This window comes from Seriola lalandi, unplaced genomic scaffold (assembly GCF_002814215.2).
Source record: "Seriola lalandi dorsalis isolate HSWRI2012SDOR001 ecotype SW California unplaced genomic scaffold, Sedor1 jcf7180002052129, whole genome shotgun sequence".
NCBI lineage: Eukaryota > Metazoa > Chordata > Actinopteri > Carangiformes > Carangidae > Seriola > Seriola lalandi.
In genome coordinates this window covers 801,186-823,299 of record NW_019522682.1, presented here as the reverse complement: position 1 = coordinate 823,299, position 22,114 = coordinate 801,186, and the positions used below count along the sequence as shown (strand labels likewise).

General features: G+C 39.5%; 1 protein-coding gene across 1 annotated transcript in view; it reads left to right on the top strand.

Moving 5' to 3' along the window:
* LOC111650151 (uncharacterized) overlaps positions 1–22,114 on the top strand; it is a 69,544-nt gene that overhangs the window by 13,586 nt on the left and 33,844 nt on the right. Inside the window, exons 5-17 of the mRNA XM_087172242.1 lie at positions 8,016–8,705; positions 10,540–10,584; positions 10,938–11,057; positions 14,312–14,350; positions 14,452–14,505; positions 14,607–14,660; positions 18,631–18,738; positions 18,859–18,912; positions 20,044–20,097; positions 20,348–20,392; positions 20,939–20,992; positions 21,632–21,676; positions 21,766–21,819. Of these exons, the coding sequence (XP_087028368.1) occupies positions 8,016–8,705; positions 10,540–10,584; positions 10,938–11,057; positions 14,312–14,350; positions 14,452–14,505; positions 14,607–14,660; positions 18,631–18,738; positions 18,859–18,912; positions 20,044–20,097; positions 20,348–20,392; positions 20,939–20,992; positions 21,632–21,676; positions 21,766–21,819 (1,416 nt within the window). The remainder of the gene's footprint in view (positions 1–8,015; positions 8,706–10,539; positions 10,585–10,937; positions 11,058–14,311; positions 14,351–14,451; positions 14,506–14,606; positions 14,661–18,630; positions 18,739–18,858; positions 18,913–20,043; positions 20,098–20,347; positions 20,393–20,938; positions 20,993–21,631; positions 21,677–21,765; positions 21,820–22,114) is intronic.

The following is a 22,114-nucleotide window of genomic DNA, read 5'->3' as shown; positions in this document are numbered from 1 at the left end:
GTGGTGTAGCCCGGTTTGTCATTTATTACCAGTTGGGTACCAGGTTGATTTAGGGAGATATAGCTAACTTTATCAGTAATTCCAGTATATAACATCATCATCAGGTGGGTGGGATCAAAAACTGTGGAGGAACCAAAGAATCTTGCGCGCTGTCAACCACTTTCACTGACTTTATTATTCAGCCCTCAGACCTTTATCATATAAAATTCTTTGAATCATTGACTTCATGCTGCAGTGCTGCTGACATCCCCTGATTGGTGGACACCTTACAGTAGACAGATGCAACCCTCTGGATCAAGGCTTGCCAATTGATTTTTTGGCTTCAGTGGAAACTGGTGTGAAAATGAGAAGCCTGCAGAGGCAGAACAAGCTGTTACTGCAGTAGCTAGCTAGAAGCTGCAGAACAATGTCAAGCGCCCCCCCCCCCCACGCTTCATGATCATACTATATATCCCAGGACCACCACTGGTGATTTGGTGGGCGCTTTGATCCCAACCAATAGTGGCTTTTCTAACATGGGTGGTCCTGCTGGGAATACAATCCCCAACCATGACAGTGTTAATACCACGCTCAGCCTCCTTAGCTACCCAACAACACTGAGTCACAATAGAGAGTCACATGCTCACTCGTGTGCACATGACAGTGCTGATGAACACACACACACATAAAGACATGCATGCTTATAGTTCCTTGCTTTATAGTCTGCCTTGTCCACATCACTTCAGACAGTGCAGGCTTTGTTGGAATTCACAGGTAGACACACACACACACACACACACACACACACACACACACACACACACACACATAAATGCACACAACTGAATACTTTGACCCCACTTTGTTTCATCACGGTGTAGGACACTACTGTTGCTGTTTTCCTTGTGATTGTTTTTCTGGCCATAACATTTATCATGTCCTTTTTTATTTGTTGTATTTTAACAATCATGGAAAAATAATGAGTCTTTTGATTGTTAATTTACCTGGGATCAAGCTTTGCCATGTGCAGTGTTCCTGTCTTTATTCCTGAACTATCTGACTACTCCCATCATGCATTTTTCCAGGCTAAATTGCCTACTGCTGCCTGCAAGACTCAGCCAGTCTGAGAACATCTGCATACCTGTGTCTTGGCGAGATTTACGGACCTTGCCATTTGATTAGCCCTTTGTAGGAGCAAGTGTTCATTGTCTGTGCGCTGTGTCTGTGTGTGCATGTGTGTGCACGTGTGTGTTGTTGATTGTGCTTTAGCCTGCAGCACTTGTAACAGGCTGTGAGGCCTTCAAGAATTTCTCATTGCTTATAACAGAGGATTTGTCAGCTACACACACAGACAGACTCCTGAGAGGACACAGTGATTAAAGATGAACATTAATCTAATCCAGGTGTCAACACCTTCCCTAATTCTAATTTATTTTTTATTGTTTTCCCATAAATATTTGTTGCAGAGAAGTTGAGTCATGATCTTAATGTTCTCTCAGCATTAGCAGGTGATACTCATAAAAGCTTAGTTTTAATGGAACTATAATTGTACTGTATATTATCATATGCAGGTGATAAGTAGTATCCTGCTGAAGTAGGTATTTAGAAATATATTGTGTAATATTATAATAAATATAAGTGTTTAGTGCCACTAGACTATCCAAATACTGCCAGAACACCACCATACCAAATCACTTTCACCTGCCTCACCAGGCACCATACTGGAACTGTGGGAATAATAAAAGAAGACCATGTGAAAGTGTGATTGATTAGAACGTTTCAAGTCCATGCAAGTTGGACCAGTGGCTGACTAAAGGGTAGAAAAAAAAACACTGAAAAAAAAGACCAGAAGTACAGGTATGGTCTTGATACATTTAGTGCAATGTGACAGTTTTACCCAATTCAATGCAACTAATGATTATTAATCATTATGAGTATTCATGAATCGGATCAATAGTTTAAACTGTAAAACAGAAAACTGAAAATAAAATAGAAATAGAAAAGCCCAAGAAGAGCCCAAGGTGAAGTCTTTAAATTCTTTAAATTGCTTGTTTTCCCAGATCAGCGTTCGTCATATTTGAGGAAATGTTTGGCATGTTTACTTGATAGGCTCATTCAAATATAAAAATTTCAATGAATTAATTTTGTTGACCAATCAGTTAATTGACTGATCATTTCAATCCAAATGATGAGTACTTCCCATCATGCTGCAGTGTGGGATGAACTGTCTGGAATTTATTATCTATGGTGGATAAAGTCTGTTTTTAATTAAGGCTAGTATTACAGTTTTTCTCTCTGAACTTTTTGGTCAGAGCTCTAGAAAAAAGCCTACGACCTCAGCTTGGTCTGGTAGTATTCTTCCCTGCAGCACACAAAGTGCTGCAGATGACATTTCACCATAACTGTCTAATGACCAAGTAACCTGTCAGACCATGTGGCTTCTGTTTACAATATTTACTGCCTTCATGATGTGACAGTTTGGAGCCTAAACAGAAATTCATACGCTATTCAGACAAAAGACCACAAACTGAAGTTACTTTGTTTGTTCAACCCTCACAATCTCATGCTAGATGATCAGTAATATTTGGACCCAAAAAGTACATGACACCCTAACATTATACTCACATGTGGATGTTCAACATGCCTCCACTCTTCTGGGACTTTCTATATGATTTTCCAAACTGGATGCAGGAACTCACAACAGAATTAGTGAGGTTCAACACTGATGTTGGGTAATAAGACTTGGCTCACAGTTGGTGTTCCAGTTCATCCCATAGGTGTTGGATGGGGGTCATGGTCAAAACCATTTCCGTATGGACCTGACTTTGTGTGTGGGGGGAGATTGTTGAAATGGGAAACTGTTGCCACAAAGTTGGAGGCACACTATTGTTTGAAAACACCACACACACACACACACATACACACACACACACACACACACACACACACACACACACACAGAACAGACACAGTGTCTTTGCTTGCATGTAAACACTGCCTTGGCACATGATATAAAGGCTCGAAGAGTTACTTGCTGAGATTATTAGTTTTGTTTGACAAGATAACTACTCAGATTCATGTTGTGCAGCGTCTCTTCTGCAGATTGTCTTTGGGGTTGTTGTATTTTAAACTTGATCTATGGAGCTCTTTGCTGTAATGCCTGGTGTCACTGTCACAAAGATATTGACACTTGACAATGGTCTGAATGCTGGATGCTGAGTTGCCTCCCATTCTGCATCCAGCTGTTGAGTTGATATACTTTCACATCTGTCATTAGACAAATGTAATGATGTCATGTAATGATACTGAAAGACTTTTTACTTAAAACTACCTGTCAGCTGAATACTATTTGACCAACCATCCTCCTAGCTGCAATGGTGAGCTAGAGGTTATTGAGGCAAACTTGTGACCCGACCAAAAACAGCATCACTCACCATCACTCATTACCACCACCTAGCTGCCCTTGAGTAAGGCCCTTAACCCCCAGCTGTTCAGTGAAGCTGCTCAATGGCTAACAGATCAGACTGGGCAGCTTCCAGATGTGAATGCATGTGACTGTGTGAGTTTGATCAGGGCATTTCTACAAAAGAGAGCGTGACTCTCTTTAATAAATAAAGGTTAAAAAACATATTGCTCTAGTGCTGCGGTGAAATCAGTGGAAAAAATCCACTGTTGAACCATAACTCAACTCCTCCACTGGAGGCATGGTTATTATATAGTTTTGTTACTGTCACCAGATTTATTAAAAAAAAACAAAAAAAACAAAACCGACAATATTTTAGTGCTTAGTGCATGTTTTTATACTTTCTGAATACATACTGAAGATGTAATAACTCACAAATGTATGCGAACTGAGCCCTTTATTAGAAACACCTGTACACCCGCTTATTCATGCATTTATCAAATCAGCCAATCAGCCATGTGGCAGCAGTACAATACATACAACCACACAGATACAGGTCAGGAACTTCATTTAATGTTCACATCAAACATCACAATAAGGAAGAAATGTGATCTCAGTTACTTTGACCGTGGCATCATTGTTGGTGTCGGACGGGCTGGGATTTTCACACACAACAGTCTTTAGAGGTTTAATTCTGAATGGTGTGAAAAACAAATACATCCGCTGAGAAGCAGAGCTGCAGAAGGAAACGCTTTGTTGATGAGCAAAGTCAGAGGAGGATGACCAGACTATTCGGAGCTGATAGAAAAGCTACGGTAGCTGTGTGTTCTTGACACACTTTGATCATCATTTGAATGCCACAGTCTGAGTATTGTTTCTGACCATGTGCCATGTATGGGCCGCAGTTTACCATCTTCTAATGGCTACTTCCAGCAGGATAATGCACCATGTCACAAAGCAAAAGTGGTCTCAAACTGGTTTAATGCATGACAATGAGTTCACTGTAAATCAGTGTCACCACATCTGAATCCAGTAGTAACTTTGGTATGTGGTAGAACACAAGGTTCACAGCATGAATGTGCAGCTGAATAATCTGTAGAAATGATGTGATTCAATCATGTCAACATGGAGCAGGATCTCAGAGGAAAGTCTCTAACATGTTGTAGAAACCATGCCACAAATAATTAAGGCTATTTTGAGAACAAAGGGAAGCTCTACTCAGTATTAGTATGGTGTGAATATATATTTTCATTTTGTAAAATGCTTGATGATTTCCTAAAACAGCTGGCCACTGCAGGTTTTAACAAACATTACAAAAACAGGAGTGAAACAGTACTGCTGTAGGTTCACAAGATTTGTTTAAAGTATAATATCATATGGAGATTTTTTTTGGTATATGTCATGGTGTATGTCTTTCTTGACTGACTGACTGGCCAATGTGTCATGGTTCTCCAGCTAAGTGTGGCCTGGGCTGGCGTTCATAGGGATATGTCACAGACTGGAGGGGAGATAAGCTGAGGGGACGGTGTTGACCAGAGGAGATCCAGTGTCAGCTTATCAACCAGGGCTGGCTGCCTGACTGTGGCCTCGGATAAGAGGAAGAGAAAGGGCCTTTGTTTTCAGCTGGCGCACCTCGTCTGGTCTCTTGCCTATCTCATTCCCTCGCTGGCCCCCATCATACCCAGCCAGCCCTCCATGTATGGCTGGGTTTCATTGCAGATACAGTATTTAAGACAGACTATTCTAATGTTTCAGATTTGATGAATGAAAACCAGGTTCAACTGGTTATTTCTGGGTTGTGTCTGGGCATATCAGTCTTTCTGATAATACAATCAGACCATGCTCAATTGATTTTTGCCTTAACAAATGCCAGTAACCAAATAGGAAACCTGAGATCTCCTCTGTGATAATTGCACTAATTCATAAAATGTGTATGATATTATGTCACTTCTTATATTTTATATACACTCGTAAATCCAGCTCTATGTGCTTTTCCAGCGGCAACTTTTGTTTAGTCCTACAAGACTTGTACTAAGCAGCTGTACATTAGAGAATAAAGGAAATGGGTTCTTAAACCTTGAACTTCACCTATGAGAGCAGATTAAAAATAATGCTCCCTTTGACCCCATGCATTTAGTATCTTTTTGTTTGCCGCACTGCTGTTTTGTGTGTCCACCCTCTGTACACAATCTAATAAAACCAGACAAGACACAATCATGAGTCCACAGCGATGTTAGTAGCTCTGAGAGGCTATATATAGGCACATTAGTGCTTTGAGCTAAATGCTAATGTCAGCAATCTACACACAATAACAACGCTAACATCCATTTAGCAGGTATAATGTTTACCATCTTTACCTTATTACTTTATTGTGTTAGCATGCTAACATTTGCTAGTTAGCACTAAATACAAAGTACAGTGCGACTGAAATGTCATTAGTTTTCAAGGTATTTGGTTATAAACCCAAGTACTGGATAAGTTTTTGACCACATGATGGTCCACTCAGTAGCAGTGTCGACATTTTTCTCAAAACCACAAATGTCTCATGGAGGTGCAAGAGAGCAGTGGCGATCAGGGGATCCAGGTAAATAATAGGCCCTCTCGAGACCTGGTGGTTAGCTTTTGATCCACCATAAAGATACAAAGTATTTTACAGTTGTTACAAGGACAAGCCTGAACTAACATGAGCAAACTATTCCTACATACAGCTGGCATTATAATGACTTAATGATTACTAACTACTGTGACTGTTTGGCACTGAATCGTACTTTGATGACATGATGCCAAATTTTAGCTTTTGAACAGAGAAGGGGGGAGTGATAAGACCAGTGCAGAGCCATATGTCACCTGTTTAAACGTATGTATTCTAAAAGGTACAACTCTGATCTACTACATTCTCTGAGCATGCACACTGCTTCCTTCTGCTCCTCCTGTCCTCCTGCTCTTCATATGACTCTTCACTTCCACTTCAGCCCATTGGGGTCATCAAACAAAATTTACAGCCCTTTGGTCCCCTCCCCTGAAAGGCCTCTCTCACTGCGCCACTTTTCCCTGAGGTCCAACATTTTGATGTGTTTTGCTGTGTGTGCGTGTGGCTGTGTGGCTGGGGGTGGGTAGTGTGGCTGTCTGTAAAATGCAATATGAAAAGCAAGGGAAAAATGCCTTGGTTGTAGTGTTTTGCGTGTTGTTAATTTGGAGTGTTTTCCTCTCACCTCTGGGAACCATATAACTTCAAACTGCTGTGTGTGTTTGCAAAAATCTTTTTCAGTGGTTGAGACTTCATAAGAGTCAATAATAAGTTCACATTTTGAAAGCTGATGTTAATTTACAGTTATAATATACAGTTACAATTATAGAGTAGTTTCATTATTAGTCGTTTTTTTCTTATGACAGAAATGTGTACAACTCTGTTGTCCTGCTTTATAGGCATCTTCCGCCCAGCAGTGGATGAAGTAAAAGGGTCACAGACAGGTATTGCACTGGAGGAGCCTGAGACCAAAGCTGTCCACTGTGCCAAAATAGAGATTAATATGAGGGGCTGATATTTGGGAATCAACCTTTGATATGATGCCAGGAGGGGAGTGCTCCCAGCTGCTGCCAGGAGGGGTGTGCTACTAGACAGTCTGTGAGGCTGAAGACAAAGTTGAATAGTGAAATAAAGCAAAAAATGTATATAGCACCATTCAGACACAAGGCAATTCAAAATGCTTCACAAACGATAAAAGTAAATAGAAATTTTTAAATAAGTCATATCAAGATTGTATAAAATCAGGTAAGTAAATAAGTAGAGGGCTTCTTGTCCCAGTTGGAGGTGATTGGAGTAAAGTAGAAGCATTGATGTGTTGTCTTGAACCACTCTTGATATGTCATGATTGATGTTAAACTTGCACCATGTTTTAACCTAAGTATCAGATTAAGATGGATACACAGTTTTAGACACTGCAGTGGAATAAGATTGGTGAAAATCTGTTTAACAGGCGACAGCTTTATATGATTGTTTACAGTGTAACAACAGTAGGATCCCAACCACATTGTAACATGGACAAGCATGGAGCTACCAGCTCCATTGGTTAGAGACAGCACGTTCAAATGTTTTGGAAAGAAATGAGACGGGTCAGGGGGAACTATCTTGATGAGCTGAGAAGCTAATTGACTTGAAGGCAGATGAAATGATGCCAGATGTCAATGAAGAGTTGATGACAGTTTTCAAGAAGGGAAGAAAGTTCTGCAGGAGTGGTTTTTCTGAGGGTTAGGGCTTGCTGTTTGGAGACAAGCTTAGGTCTTTTAAATAGAAGGTCTATCAATACAACATTAAATTTACTTGTTTGTCGATGTTTGTGTGTGGATGGGATGGTAATGCTACTTATTTCACTAGTCTGAATAGTTACCTGACTTACTGTGGATCTCAGACTCTTTCTTCTATCTTGATCATCTCTCTTTTTAACTATTTGTGTTTTACTCTTCTACCTTATTTTTCCTCAGACAAACTCCCCTCACAAGTCCCTAACAAAAACACACAATAAGACATTAATTCCCCATCCAGCTACTGAAATCTTAACATCTTACAAACTATGAAACTACTGTAGTAACATCTTCTTGAATGAGCTCAAATTCTTATTTTGTGTCTCAACAGAATGTGTTCTTACACCGAGGGAGTTCTCGAGGGGATGGGACAGTGCTTACAGGACCCAATCGGAAAGGTTCAGTAGTTCGTGGGGATGTTTTTGTGGTGGATGAGGACACTGACTTGTTGGATCCAATCTTCCAAAATGGCGGACAAGTGAACCCCCAGTGGAAGCCCCCCAGAAATGGCGCCAAAGGAAAGCCTGAAATGTCCTCTAAACATTCGGAGGAGAATATTACCATAGAGAAAAAGACAAATTCAAGTGGGAGGACTTCATCGCTGTTCCCTGGAAAACCGTCCGATGACATAATTGACCTAGACACCAGAAACACACCGAAGAAGCCCTCAGTGGGGTTTCCTGCACTTCCCAGGATCCCTTCAGATCCTAGAACATCCACAAATTCCAGCAAACTAAGAGAGGAGAGAGATGATCAGGCCAGGACTGTCTCACCTATACCTCATGTCATCACCTCTGACCCATCTGCACAGGCAGTAGTTGAGGAGTGGGGACCCAACGCCACACAGAACACCACAGACTCGGATCATAGAGCCAAGAACAACCGTAGACAACCAGACAGGGAGCACCCCGGAACTGTGACCATTGTATCCATCGATGGTGACCTGGTCCGGAGCTCAGATGGGAAAATGTACCGGCTCCAGAGAGGACCACCAGGCCGAATGGGTCCTCCAGGACAAGAAGTGAGTAGTCTTATGGTGCTATGCTCTTGTTGGTCTAATGCCCTTGTTTTAATGCTACTGTATGCATCCAAGTGAAAAGTGCAAGAAAGCAAGTCTTCTTGAGTTTCCTCTGCCTGATGTAAACTGTTCAATGAGAAATGATTGTTTCTACAGTTTTGAGGCTATTGACAGCCAAGGCCAAGACTTATCCCCCACTGTTTTAACAGTAAAGCTGATGTATTATATCAGAGCTGTCTGTTGTAAGATGAGATTTTAAAAAAAAAAAGAAAAAAGTTCAAACCTTGTGAATGAAAAAGTGTGACATCTGTTTATGCTTTCCAGCTTACAAGAGCTGTTCTCCATCAGCTGCCATCTGAATCTGATCAGCTGAGGTTACGCTGCTCAAACACATGTTGATCCACATGTCTTTGATGCAGCAATCTCAGCCCCCAGAGAACCGCATAGTGAACAAGTCTCAGCAGTTTGTCGTAGCATTACTCAATGTGACAAACTTAACCTCCGGCTGCCAAGTCATCTTATTGGTGCCAATGAGTAAAGTCATTTTATAAGATGCAGTCAGACGGTTTACCTGGTGTAAGAGGTGGGCCATCACAGGAACTGCAGGGTAGACAGAATCAGAACCAGACTGCACATCTGGTCACGTCTGGGCCGTTTTCTGGAGTCACGCTGCCATAAAATGCACAGGATCACTCAGCACGATTACTGTGATTGGAGCCGGCTGTAGGGAACATGAAGGAAGACGTCCCATTCTCTCTCCTCATGTACAACATCTCAGATCTTGCTTACCTTGTTGTAGTGTAAAGCCTTCAGCATCATCTTCTACACGTGTGTTGACAAAGTCAGTTTATTTGAGTAAAAAGTACTAATTTACAAAAGAATATTTCTATGCTATGGCTGCAGAAAACACTCTTTTCTGACTGGTTGGCATATATATTAAAATTATATACGGTAATAAGATGCCTCAAAGAGAGACCCAGGTAGCAGTTTAACATCTGTTAAATCACAGTGTAAGCTCTTTTAAATGGCACACAGTTTAACCACAGCATCAATACATCTGCTTACTGTTGCATTCAAAGACGTCACTGACTACTAACTAACTTTGCTAAATGGATTATGACTTGAACACAGCCTACCTTGCTTTAAATGGCTGTTGTACAAGTGTGGTAGTACACTCTGAGGTTTCCTGTTGTAGAAAATAATGGACTTAATGGATGACATGCCTCATCTGCTATACAACTTGTCATGTGTTATGCCTGTGTGTGTACTTATTATTGCATGTATTAGTATTGCTCCTTGTAGTTCAAGCATAAGTCAATTATATTAACTCCTGGTTCGTACAGGCTGCAGAGATTGATCACCCAACCAGCAGCAACTGGGTTTTCAGACTCTCATCAAATGCCACAGTAAAGATGTAGAGAGATTTATTATTTCTGTACCATTTACATATAGTATCCCAGTACTCCGAGCTATAAAATCTTACAGTGTTTTATTAACATAGGTTTTGGGACCAAAACCATAAAATAAATGGTTTTTGCTTTTCAACAGGCCACGAACTGTGAGTTTTTACAAGGATCCAGAGCTTTGCTGGTCTCCCAGGCCACTGTGTGTTTGCCTGTAAGCAGTAGTGACAAGATTTTTGTTTTAAATTTCAGAAGCAAATTTAGTTGAAGACGCAACAATTTTACAATTTGACCATTACTGGTGTTTTTTTTATTATCATTATTTTATCTTGTGTCTTGGAAGATACCTTTTCTTTGTACTGTTTTTTTTTTTTTTTTTTTTTTTTTTTTTTTTTTTTTTTTTTATCGAGGGGTTGTTTGTTATGTTTCCACAGGGATGTTCTGGTGAGCCTGGCCTGTCTGGGTTTAAAGGTGATAAGGTAAAATAACCTTGTTTATGACATTAAAGCCTACAGTGATGTGCTACATATTTCCAGTTTTCTCCTCAGGATTTAAGTACACTGTTGTCCTGTGCACCCCTGAGAAACCATCCAGAGCCATACCTTGTTTTAAAGCTCAGTTTCACCTTAGACATTTTAATACCTACAGCTATAAACTCCTGCCCATTCCTCCATTATGTCTATATGTATAATATTTATGTTGGAGCTCCAGTGCTGCAACAAATCACTTCTATGATGTAATGCTAAAAACAATGCTGTGCTATTATAATAAGTATCCCATATAAATTGATTTGTCTTGCATGAACGTACCACATACTGTTGATTTCTCACAGGGTAAAACGGGCCCTGAAGGTCGTCCAGGAAAAAGGGGGGAGTCAGGACCTCCCGGACCGCCAGGTTTACCAACCTTCTACCTGTGGAGGAATACTGCTGAGGAATGGGCTGCCTTCCAGGTAAGATGGAAACCAGAAAGTATTCTTTATATTGAGTGCGATTTTTACAAAATGTTGTTTTCCTTCTTCTGAACAGAATGTCTCTCTTTAATGTAGAGTCTTTCATAATTTGAGTTTAAAATGTTTGAATGAACAGTAGGTATATTTACAGTATAGAGACAGTCATTATGGTCCAGCTGCTTAGAAAACTGTCATCCACCTTTGAACTCAACCCTAATTAGAGTTAAAGGGTTAGGGTTGAGTTCTGAAGAAACTGATCTCCTGAGGGGTGAGACTACACTCAGCATGATCTGTATGCTGTCAGTCAGGCATGTTAGATGAATTGTGGACCAAAGCTCCCGTCCTAGACCCGATGGCTCTTTCAGCTGAACCTCCATGATATTTTACAGTTTAACAACAAAGATCATATCAGAACATGTACAGCCCATAGACTGTAAATAAAGATGGACGTAGCCTCCGTGACATCACCCAGCTGCTCTGCTGTCACCATCTTGGCAGTGTCTGACTCCACCTAACTCCCTGCTAATCCAAAAATGGGCAAAGAGGTGGGGGCGTGTGTGGAGCCGAGACTTTGGTACATGCCGGATCGTGGCAGCATATGCTCACCCACCTGTCACTCAAAGCTGCACGCCCTTAATTATGCAGAACTCTAAGCCTTAATAAAATATACACAGGTGAGATATATAAAAATTCACCCCCTGTACAGTTGTCATGAAGGAGGATATTAGCTCTAGGGACCAAAACTACTTTTGTACCAGGCTGAAACATTGTGACATGGGAGTCTATGGGGATTGACTCACTTTTGGAGCCAAGTGGCCATTTGTGGAACTGCAGTTTTTGGCACTTCAGTGTTGGCTTAATTTTCAGCCCTGGAGGTTGCCCCTTGGTACAGCCACAAATATTATTTGTAAAAGTGGCTCCTTGTAGACAGTAAATGGAAAGATAATTTATGGATTTATAATCTCAGAAGCATTAGAGTTTTTATACAAGCATTATGTAGTTACCATCGGCATTTCTCTAGGCCCTCATTGTGATGCCAGTCGGTCATTTGGTTGGCTGGTCTGTCGGTTGGTCAGTTGGTGGGTCCACCTCTTTGGTCCAGACTGAAATATCTCAACGACTTTATGCAGTGAGAGATTCTGCATTACTTCAATTCATTGATACTTTGATTTAGGACTTAATACTATCAGAACTAATGACATTCCACTCAGTATCTTGTGTATTTAACAGATGAAAATATTCAACCTGAGATATTATGGTCTACCAAACAGTCACCGTACCCATTTGGCATCTTTACTGACCAACAAGTAGGCACTGAGATCACACATAACATCTTAAAAGTCCTATCCTCACACAGAGAAGTTACCAGCTTTGCACTTTTGTAACTTTGAAGCTATCACATCCCCCAGTGTCCCTGTAAACGTCTTAACCAGTTGAAATGAAGATGGCTTTTCCTTCCTTCTCTCTCCCCCTAAGTGCCTGTGTAATTCATCGTCAGTTACCTAAAAGACACACTGGACTTCAAATGTTCTTTGAGGCTAAGCCATCTTTCTCCGGAGCTATAAGACTATCTGTAAAACCTCTGACCCCGCAGTTATAGTGCTTGCAATCTGATGCTCTGTCATCATCTGTTTAATGTCTCTGCAGTGGACACAGCTGTTTGTCGTCCAGTGTGTCAGTGTGATGAAGAACTGTCCGTCATTGAAAAAAGATGACGAAAATAAAAGTCTGCTAGTAGTTTGTGGTGGCGATTTGTCACCGTATGCTCTTTGAACTTTATGTGGAGAGGCTACAGAGGTCATTGTCATACTTTTACTCATTCTGAATGAGGGTCAAAGATAGTTACTCTAACTCCAGGAACTGTGGAATTTGAAAGATGATCATGTTTCATTATAAGTTATGTGTTTACATTTCAGTGACCTGTCAAAAAAAAAAAAATCTCCATCATTCAAACCTATTTTAATATTTTGTGTCACTTTGCTCAATCCCAGTATCCAAAATTTCCCAATATGCCTCCAACGTCAGGGCTCAAATCTATTTTAGACACCTCCCTCCCCCTCAAAGGTCTTACATCCAGAATTTTGAGATTATTGTGCTTTTTAAAGATTCTCCTGTGATTAAGTCCAAAGTAAACTGGGAAATGATGATTGGGGAAACTTTCCCAGAGGAAACTTTGGATGCTGCTGTGGAGAGAAAAAAACAGTTGTACCTCTTGTACTTCACCAGCCTGATTCAATTTAAAGTCATCCATCGTATCCACTATTCAAAAGTCAAACTCGAGAATATAGATCCTAATTTAGACAAGACTTGGATAGATGTCATGGGCTCCAGCAGACTTGACTCACATGTTCTGAACCCGCTCTCATACTGGTTAATTATTTTTGAATGTCTCTCCAAAGCCACAGGCAGAAGTTTGAGGACAAACGTTTGGACGGCCATTTTTGGGGTTCCAGCAAATGATCAACCATAAACACTAAACATTACATTAAAGAATATTATAGCATATAGGATTATTGGAGAGAAGAAGAATTATATTAAACCCCCTGTTGGCAACCCTCTGGCTTAAAGACCTAATGACATTTATTAATCTTGATCAAATAAAGTTTGCACTGAGACACTCTGCTCAGAAGTTATATTCCATTTAGGGTCCTATAATGTAATATTTCATAGTATTAAGAGTCTTCCTGACTCTATGTGAAGGGATTTAATTATTAATGAATTCATTTATGAATAAATCCATTCATTTGTTTGTTTGTTCGTCCTCCTTCTGTCTTCCTCTCTACCTTATTTCTGTCCTGCTTTTGACTATCACTGATTTTGATTCGTTTGTCAAAGCACTTTGTAAACTATGTTTTTAAAAGGTGCTATATAAATATATAAAGTTAAAGTTATTTATGGATCCCCTCAGCTATTATAATTTTATTTCATTTATTTATTTTCCTAATTTCTCTCAGTAACTCCATCATTACATTTCGAAATCAGCTGACAGTTTTGTATTGTGTTACTAGTAACAGAGAGCAGTGTATATGGAGGATGAGATAAGAGGGCTTGAGTAGAGAGGATAAAAAAGCCTGTTTGTTGATGGGTTTAAAAGAAGCATATCTGTTAATGTTTTCTCACTCTGCTCAATGTAACTTTGAGTAAAACTAAAAAAAAGTGCTCATATACATTATTATCATCCATATAGACTCTCATTTTCTGTTTTTTGTTCCTGGATCTGTAACTTATCCTGTGTGTTTCCATTCTTCCTGTAGCAAACCAATTTCTATCAGTTACTTCGTGCTGGTTGGCCTGTAAGTATGCTGTGACGATTAACGGCCTTTCTTTGTTGGGATGTAGTTGTTTTGTTAATTCCTGTTGACCTGAGGCTGGTTTGTTTTTTGTGAGCTTGCAGAGTAAAGAGGGTCCAACAGGACCACCTGGAGAGATGGGCAGGCCTGGGCTACAGGTTAGAGATGGGTTGCATACACAGTTTTGATTTAGAAAATTCTGTGTTGATTAAACCTGAATTAGTGAACAATTTCTATTGTCCCTGATCTTCTTTCTCAGGGGCCAGCTGGTGAACCTGGGGACCGTGGACGACCAGGGATGCCAGGAGAGATGGTAAGCACCCAGACTATCACTTCCTATACAGTAGTAAATAGTTGTTAAACCGTTTGGTAAAAAAAGATGTTTTAGAGCCTCAGACCTGGTGTCACCTCATCAAAATTAGTCCATGAGTCTAGAAAATCAAATGATGGGTAGCAGGGTGATGAGTGGGGGTGAGTAAACAGCAACATACTAAATGCTAAACACGGAACGTCATGCCCTGAGAGACCTGTCAATCAAGGCAGATTGACCGGCAAGACATACTCATGAAAAGTTTGAAATTTATTGAGGTTTGTTTACATTTTCAGCCATGCTAGCGGCGTGACTCTAGGGACGGCATGGTCGGTCCGTCAGTCGGTCAGCCCACCACTTTGGTCCAGACTGAAATATCTCGACAGCTATTGGATGGATTGCTTTGACATTTCGTGTGGAAATCAGGATCCATAGAGGATAAATTCTTGTTACGATCCCCTGACTTATTCTAGGAAATATGTACTATGAAATACGAAATTATTGTACCAGTTGATGGATTGGTACAAGATTTGTTACACAGGTGGCTCCCAGAGGATGATTTGTGATTACTTTGGTGACACCTTGCCTATTGTGCCATCATCATCTTGTCGAACACTTTGGTTTATAGCCAAATACTTGCAAAACTAATGACATGTCCTTTCTGTTTCATGCTAATTAATGCATATTAAAATGCTTATTTAAGATCCTAAACATAGTAAACATTACACCTGATAAACATCAACTTATTAGCATTATCACTGTGAGCATGTTAGCATGCTAACTTTTGCAATGAGTTTAATGCATCACTGTGGCCAGCATGGCTGTAGACTCTTATTCTTGTTTCCACACTGAATGACAAAATCACAAGTCTATTGTGGGTCTGCATTTAACGCCTCTAATGCTTCAAATAAACTTAATGATGGGTGCAGTTAATGAAATAATGAAAAATAAAAATGTCACATTTTTATGCCTTCATCACTTCAAATAGAAATATTCTACATTTCTTACTTCCTTTTAATACAGTCTGATACATTTGGTGTCATTGGAATTGGCCAATGCTTGTTCATGCAGCAGTTGAGTTAAATAAAGTGTAATTTACTGTAGCTGGTCGAGCAAAATGTGGTTAAAAGAAGTGGGTGCTGTCCGCCTGTGCATGAAACTCTATGATGTAACCATTCCCATATTGAGAGTATAAGCAATCAAAGTTGCATTGCTAAATTAAGAAGTTCTATATTTCTTTCTAAATTTGAACACACTAAGGCGTAGTTGATGTTGAAGTTTTCTAAATTTATATTGTGTAATTTCATAAGTTTCACATTCACTCACTAAGGCCTCCCTTCTTCTCATTTAGTGTTGAGTTACATAAGATTTGAAAACCACTGACATAATGTGTTTGGGTGAACAGGTTGTAAAGGTGGAGGTAATTTAAACTGTGTTACATCCATCTCAGCAACCATTTCAAAATACATAAACATGAGTCCTGGAAGTTCAATTTGACCGTATGGAAACTGAAAGCCTGGTGCCAGTATTGTGTGAGGTCTCAGTTGGGTAATGAGTTGGTACTGGGGGCCAAACAGTGAGGTTAGGGATAGCTGGAAACACTCACTCCTGGTGACTGTTCTGTGAGAGAAGAAGAGAGAATATATAATGGCTTCAAGAAGTATTCAGTCCACTTCACTTTTTGCATACATTACTGTGTTGTAGAATTAATGTAAAATTGCAATTTTTCCCACCGGCCTATACTCAATAATCCAAGATCAAATTGAAAATATGTGTTTCATTTTTGGAAATTTATTAAATGTCAAAAACTGAAATCTCTCAATTACAAATGTATTCAGAGACTTAATTCAACACTTTGTAGAAGCCCCTTTCCAGCAAATACAGCTTAGATTTTTCTTGGGTTAGTCTCTACAAGCTTTACACCCCTGGATTTAGGAAGTGTATCCCATTCTTCAAGCCGCTACAGCTTCGTCTTGGCTGTATGCTTCAGGTCATTGTCGTGGTGAAAGGTGAACCATTGCCCCAGCCTCAGGTCGTAGGAAGCAGGTTTTCTTCAAGGACCTCTCTGTATTTGGCTGCATTCATTCTTCCCTCAATACTAGCAAGTCTCCCTCCCCCTGCCACTGACAAGCAGCAGTTATAGTGTCCATTGGGTTCTTGGTCACCACATAGGTGAAACACACATAGGTTTGAACCTTTCAAATATTTTGCACATTATGTCCATAAAAGGGTAAACCAATACAAGAAAAGATATGACTACTTGTATAGCTGCTTATTTGAATGCATATTTTGGAGATGCACCCTCAGGTTGCTAGTGCTGCTAACTGTAACTTTTATACAAGTTTATCTCAAGGCTCCACAATTTTGCTGTGTACTGACCAAAACTGAAGTATTTCAGTTTTTGAGTTTTAAATTGTTCAGAGTGCAACTCAGTCTGTAGCTGAGTTGGGTTTTGAACTCTCTGCCATCATTGCCACATGTTGTTGCTATTCATTCGTTTCAGCTAGACTTAGATTTCATTTTGACTCTAGTGCAGCGGATCAGGCCCACGAAAGAAATCTTTTTTTTTTTTTTTTACAATTCCATCATATAAATGACAAAGACCGTTTTTGCCCAGTTATGCAGTGTGTATGGCCAACTCTTGGAAGAGTTCTGGTGGTTCTAAACTTCTCCCATTTCACAATTACTGAAGCTGCTGTGCTCCTGGGAACACTCAAAGCTTCAGAAATGGTTTTATACCCTGGCCCTGATCTATGCCTCATCACAAAATTTTATTGTGGGGGTTCCTTCTGGCCTGGTTTTTGTCCTTACATGAAGTCTGAATTGTGGGACATTATGTCTGTTCAATTCAGTTAGACTCCTGTCAAGTTCTGGTCACATCTGAAGGATAATTAAAGCCAACAGGATGTACCTGACCACCACAACTTGGAGTGTCACAGCAAAAAGTCTGAATACTAATGTAACTAAGAACTTTCAATTTCTGATGAATTTGCAAAGATTTCTAAAAAACATGTTTTTGCTTTTGGGTCATTTGGGGTTATCTAGTGTCGATTGATGGACAAAAATCTTAATCTTAATATAAATATGAATTAAAAGTTAATCCAAAACACAAAGTTCTGAATACCTTCTGAAGCCATTATAGGTGGCCAAAAGTATAGATTGTGTTTAGATTGGCAGCTTCTAGGTATGAATGTGTGTAGTTATGAAAAATTAGGCAGTTAATCAACATCAGCTTTCATGATTTTAATTAACCATCTGTGAAGCAAAATGATAAATGGTTCCAGCTACTGAAATGTGAACAATGACTGCTCTTCTCTGTTTTATATGATTATAAATTGAATATCTTTGGGTTTTGGAAGGTTGCTCAGACAAAACAAGACACATGGAGATGTTACCTTTGGTTTTGGGAAACTGTAATTGTAATCCTTCTCCATTTTGTCATATTTTATAAATTAAATGATTACTCAATTAATCACTATAATCGAAATAATCATCAGTGTGTAGGACTGAAAACTATCCTGGTTAAACAATGGTGAAAAAGCTCATTCATCATGTCAGTCTCCACATGTATAATTCTGTATCCATCATCCTGAAATATATCATCCTCCAGTGCCGACACAGGTGGTTTAGCTATTCATTGTGAATCTGTGCATGTTCTCCGCCTGTTTTCAGGCAGAGTTATTGTGTGTGTTGTTATTCAGGTGATGCCCTGTCTGTGTGATGAATGGCTCTGCAGAGTGTTGGAGAGGCATCAACGTCTCCACAGTACAGACTTGTAATTTATAATGTAACTATCAGGGTGTGAAGCTCACACACGGCTGGAGAGTTTTGTTATTTCACTCTTTTTCTGGTTCATTATTTTCATTTTTTGTTTTACTTTGTTGGTTTCCTGTAAATGCTGACGCACAGGCTGATAGAGAAGCAGTCAGTATCCACAGTGGCTCTACCTCTGATGATTTATGTTGCCTGACAGGGGGAGCAGGGTCCCAGGGGTCCTCCAGGACGAGCCGGGGCCCCAGGGAGAGATGGTGAGAATGGAGAAGACGGTCAGCCTGGGTCACCTGGTGCTCCTGGATCACAGGTGGGCACATTCTCTATAGTAAACACTGCTAGTCTAGGATGAGTGTGTTACAGTTGGTTAAATATGTGTTTGTTTTTTCACCTGTTTAAATCTTTCCATCTTGTCTGTAATTGACATCAGGGCCCCTGGGGATACAGGGGAGAACGAGGGTCTAAAGGGGAAAAGGGTGATGAGGTGAGGAATAAAACTGCACAGCTGCTTTTGTAAGGAGAAGTCAGCACCATTTAAACTTTTGATTTACTGTTTGTGAAATTAAACATGTGTGGAGTGAAGAACACATTGTTGTACTGCATACAGTTTGAGCAAAAACTCATAAATACTATCTTTCTCTTTTCTCTTTTACTCTAATACTCTCTTTCTTTTTTTAACCATTGACCATTTATTTAGCACATATATTTTTGACGACATTGTTTGTTTAGGAGTATTTTGTTCAGCTAACATTTTGTCAAATCCAGATCCAACTGTTTGGTCTAATTAATGCTCAGTTTCATTTGAGGTTTTTTGATACTCGAGCCTTTGAGAAATAATTTGGGAAATATTATGAATATTATATTTTATTTAACCCCATTTTCATTTTATTAAAGAATCTAATCTTCTGTTAACTGTTGTCATCACACAAGCAGCCGAACAATAACTTTGCTTAACTAAAAAATAAAAATGAATAAATAAATTAATAATTTTTTTGGCCACTGTGGGGCAGCAGAGCAACAGACAACACTGACGCCATCTTTTTAGTTAATATGACAAGTTTGTCTTTTTTTATGACAAGCTTGTCAGCAAACCGTTATCAACTGAGCAACATTAGGTTTCATTTGGAGTTAGTGTTTCTGGCTAACTGGTAAATTTCAGTCAAATATTCATTGTCCTTACAGCTCTGGTTTTGCTCTCCACCACCTTTTGAGGCAAAAATCTGGTTCCTTAGCTAGTTATTTGTTTATTAAAGCTAAAAGGTAAAAGCTAGTTGCTAACTTTGACAAGTCTGCCATTCAGTGCTGAGCAGATAGTGTATTTAACAGTTTTTTTAAGAAGTTTTTTGCTATGAAAGCAGTGAGAGTGAGGGAAAAAAGATCTGAGAGATACGATCTGATGACAATCTGAAGAACTGATCATTTTCGCACTATGAGCCACCTCACATACAAAAACATTGATTATAGCCACTTTAAATCTATATTTGATAAGGTACTTGTAGCATAAAATCTATTCTCAGGAATGGAAAATGTTTAAAAGGTGTCACTAATGAAAAATTGATTGTTGTAAAAAAAAAAAAATACACTGTAGTCAATAATTTTTTCTCGACCTCCCCAGGGTCTCATCGGCCTCAAGGGTCCAAGAGGGGACATTGGTGAACCTGGTGAGAAGGTACTCTGATGCATTTATTTGTTATCCACCGTTTAAATTAGAATTTGAATTGGCACCAATGTTATTGATACACAGCGGTACACAACATTAATGAAAGACCTCTGGTCCTTTGTGGCTTTCGTGAAGAATGAAGATGTGGATTGCTTTAAAACAGACGGACTGTACTGCCTGCATCTCTTGATATGATGATATTTCTTTTTGAACAATAGAATATGTTGTAATGATCACATACTCTTCTGTCTTTGTATAGGGCTCAACTGGTTTACCTGGCCCACCTGGTCTTGTCGGACTACCAGTGAGTGTCTCCACTGTTACAGCATCTTTTTATATATGTAACAAACCAGGAATTTCACATTATGTTCATAACCTTTGTGAAGAAAATAGGTGGCTCATTTTTCCTTTATCTGTGACATAAAGCCACTTATACTGTATATTAAGAAGCAAAATGTATGTACAAATGGATATCAGCACAGTTTAACACAATAAGGATGACAGTGAAGCTGTCTCTGTGTAATACATTTCTTACACGTCTAACTGGTGTAAAATAAGAGGAAAAAAGCAATCAGCTTTTATGAGAAAAAAAAAAACATTTGCTTCTAAGTCTGTTTTAACCCCAAATGAGTCCTTCTTCGAGCTTTGAGTTCTAAGTCGTGAGGCGGTGACTTTCATTTTCTCTTCAGTCTATTCTCTGGTTTATTTTGATTCTACATGGCATCAAATGAGAATCTCCCAGCACAGATTCTGTGACCAGTCTGTATCATTGATCCTCACTTTGAATACAGTGTTTTCTATGTATTTTAATGATATATTGAATACATCTTTATTTTTATCTTCTCTGCAGGGGTCTCAAGGGGTCAGAGGTGGCCACGGGCTAGAGGGGCCCTGTGGTCCTGATGTGAGTCATGTGCTGTCCGATTGTTGATCTGAACTCTTGTAACTTTGCACTTTACACAATCAGGGATGACCCACAACATCATCAGTTGGCCTGAGAAGACATGGATTTTGCAGCATTAGTAAATTGGGGAAATGTATTAGACATACACCTGTCCATGGCTTGAGTCTATCCCAGCAGCTTTGGGAAAGAGGAGGTCTACACCGTTAACATTAATATATACATACATCATTTTTAAAAAATTGACATTTTGTGCGTTCTTTGCCGCTGTAGCATTTTGTGTCAATTATGTGAATGAAGGTTAAGACTGACTTATACACTGTTGCTCATAAAGTTGGAATAAAATATTTTTTACCTCTTTCCATGAAATGACTGTGACAGTGTGATTTATTTCATTTCACCTGGGTAATTGGGACACATAATGTAATCATTGCACCTGGTCAAAAGTGATTACTGATGCATTTAAATAGGAATAAACAGAAGATTGTGTCTGAAAACTAAATTATTCCAACTTTATGGGCAACAGTGTATCTTAAATTTATCATACAGTTTTAATCATGCAAGATTCTGAACTGTAAATATGAACTTCTGGACATTGAGGACAGTGCATCATTGACACTGTTACTTTCTTGCTGTTACTAGGGGGAGAGCGGACTAGATGGCCCCCCAGGTCTGCCAGGGCCAACGGTAAGAAGACAGAAGGATACGGTGATAAAATATTTGACTGGTGTCAGTTATAGATATATACCTAATATTTTTTTGTGTGCGTGTCACAGGGAGCACCAGGTGTTACAGGAGGTGTTGGCGCTCAAGGAGTTAATGGCTCGAGGGTAAGATTAGACTACAAGTATTTATTACCAGCGACAGCATGACTGGTATTATCGTGAGTATTTGTGTGTGTGTGTGTGTGTGTGTGTGTGTGTGTGTGTCATCATGGGAAAATGTGGTCCTTGAGACATCCACTGTAGCAAGAACTACCACAGAGGAGGTTTTGAGGTCTTTTGAGGCAGATGTTTGAATGTCTGTGGACAGATGTCACCACAATAGCGTCACAACTGTACAAGATACATTAAGGAAACTTTACAGCTTTGTAGTTAAGATCAAAATGAAGCCAGAGTTTGGTCT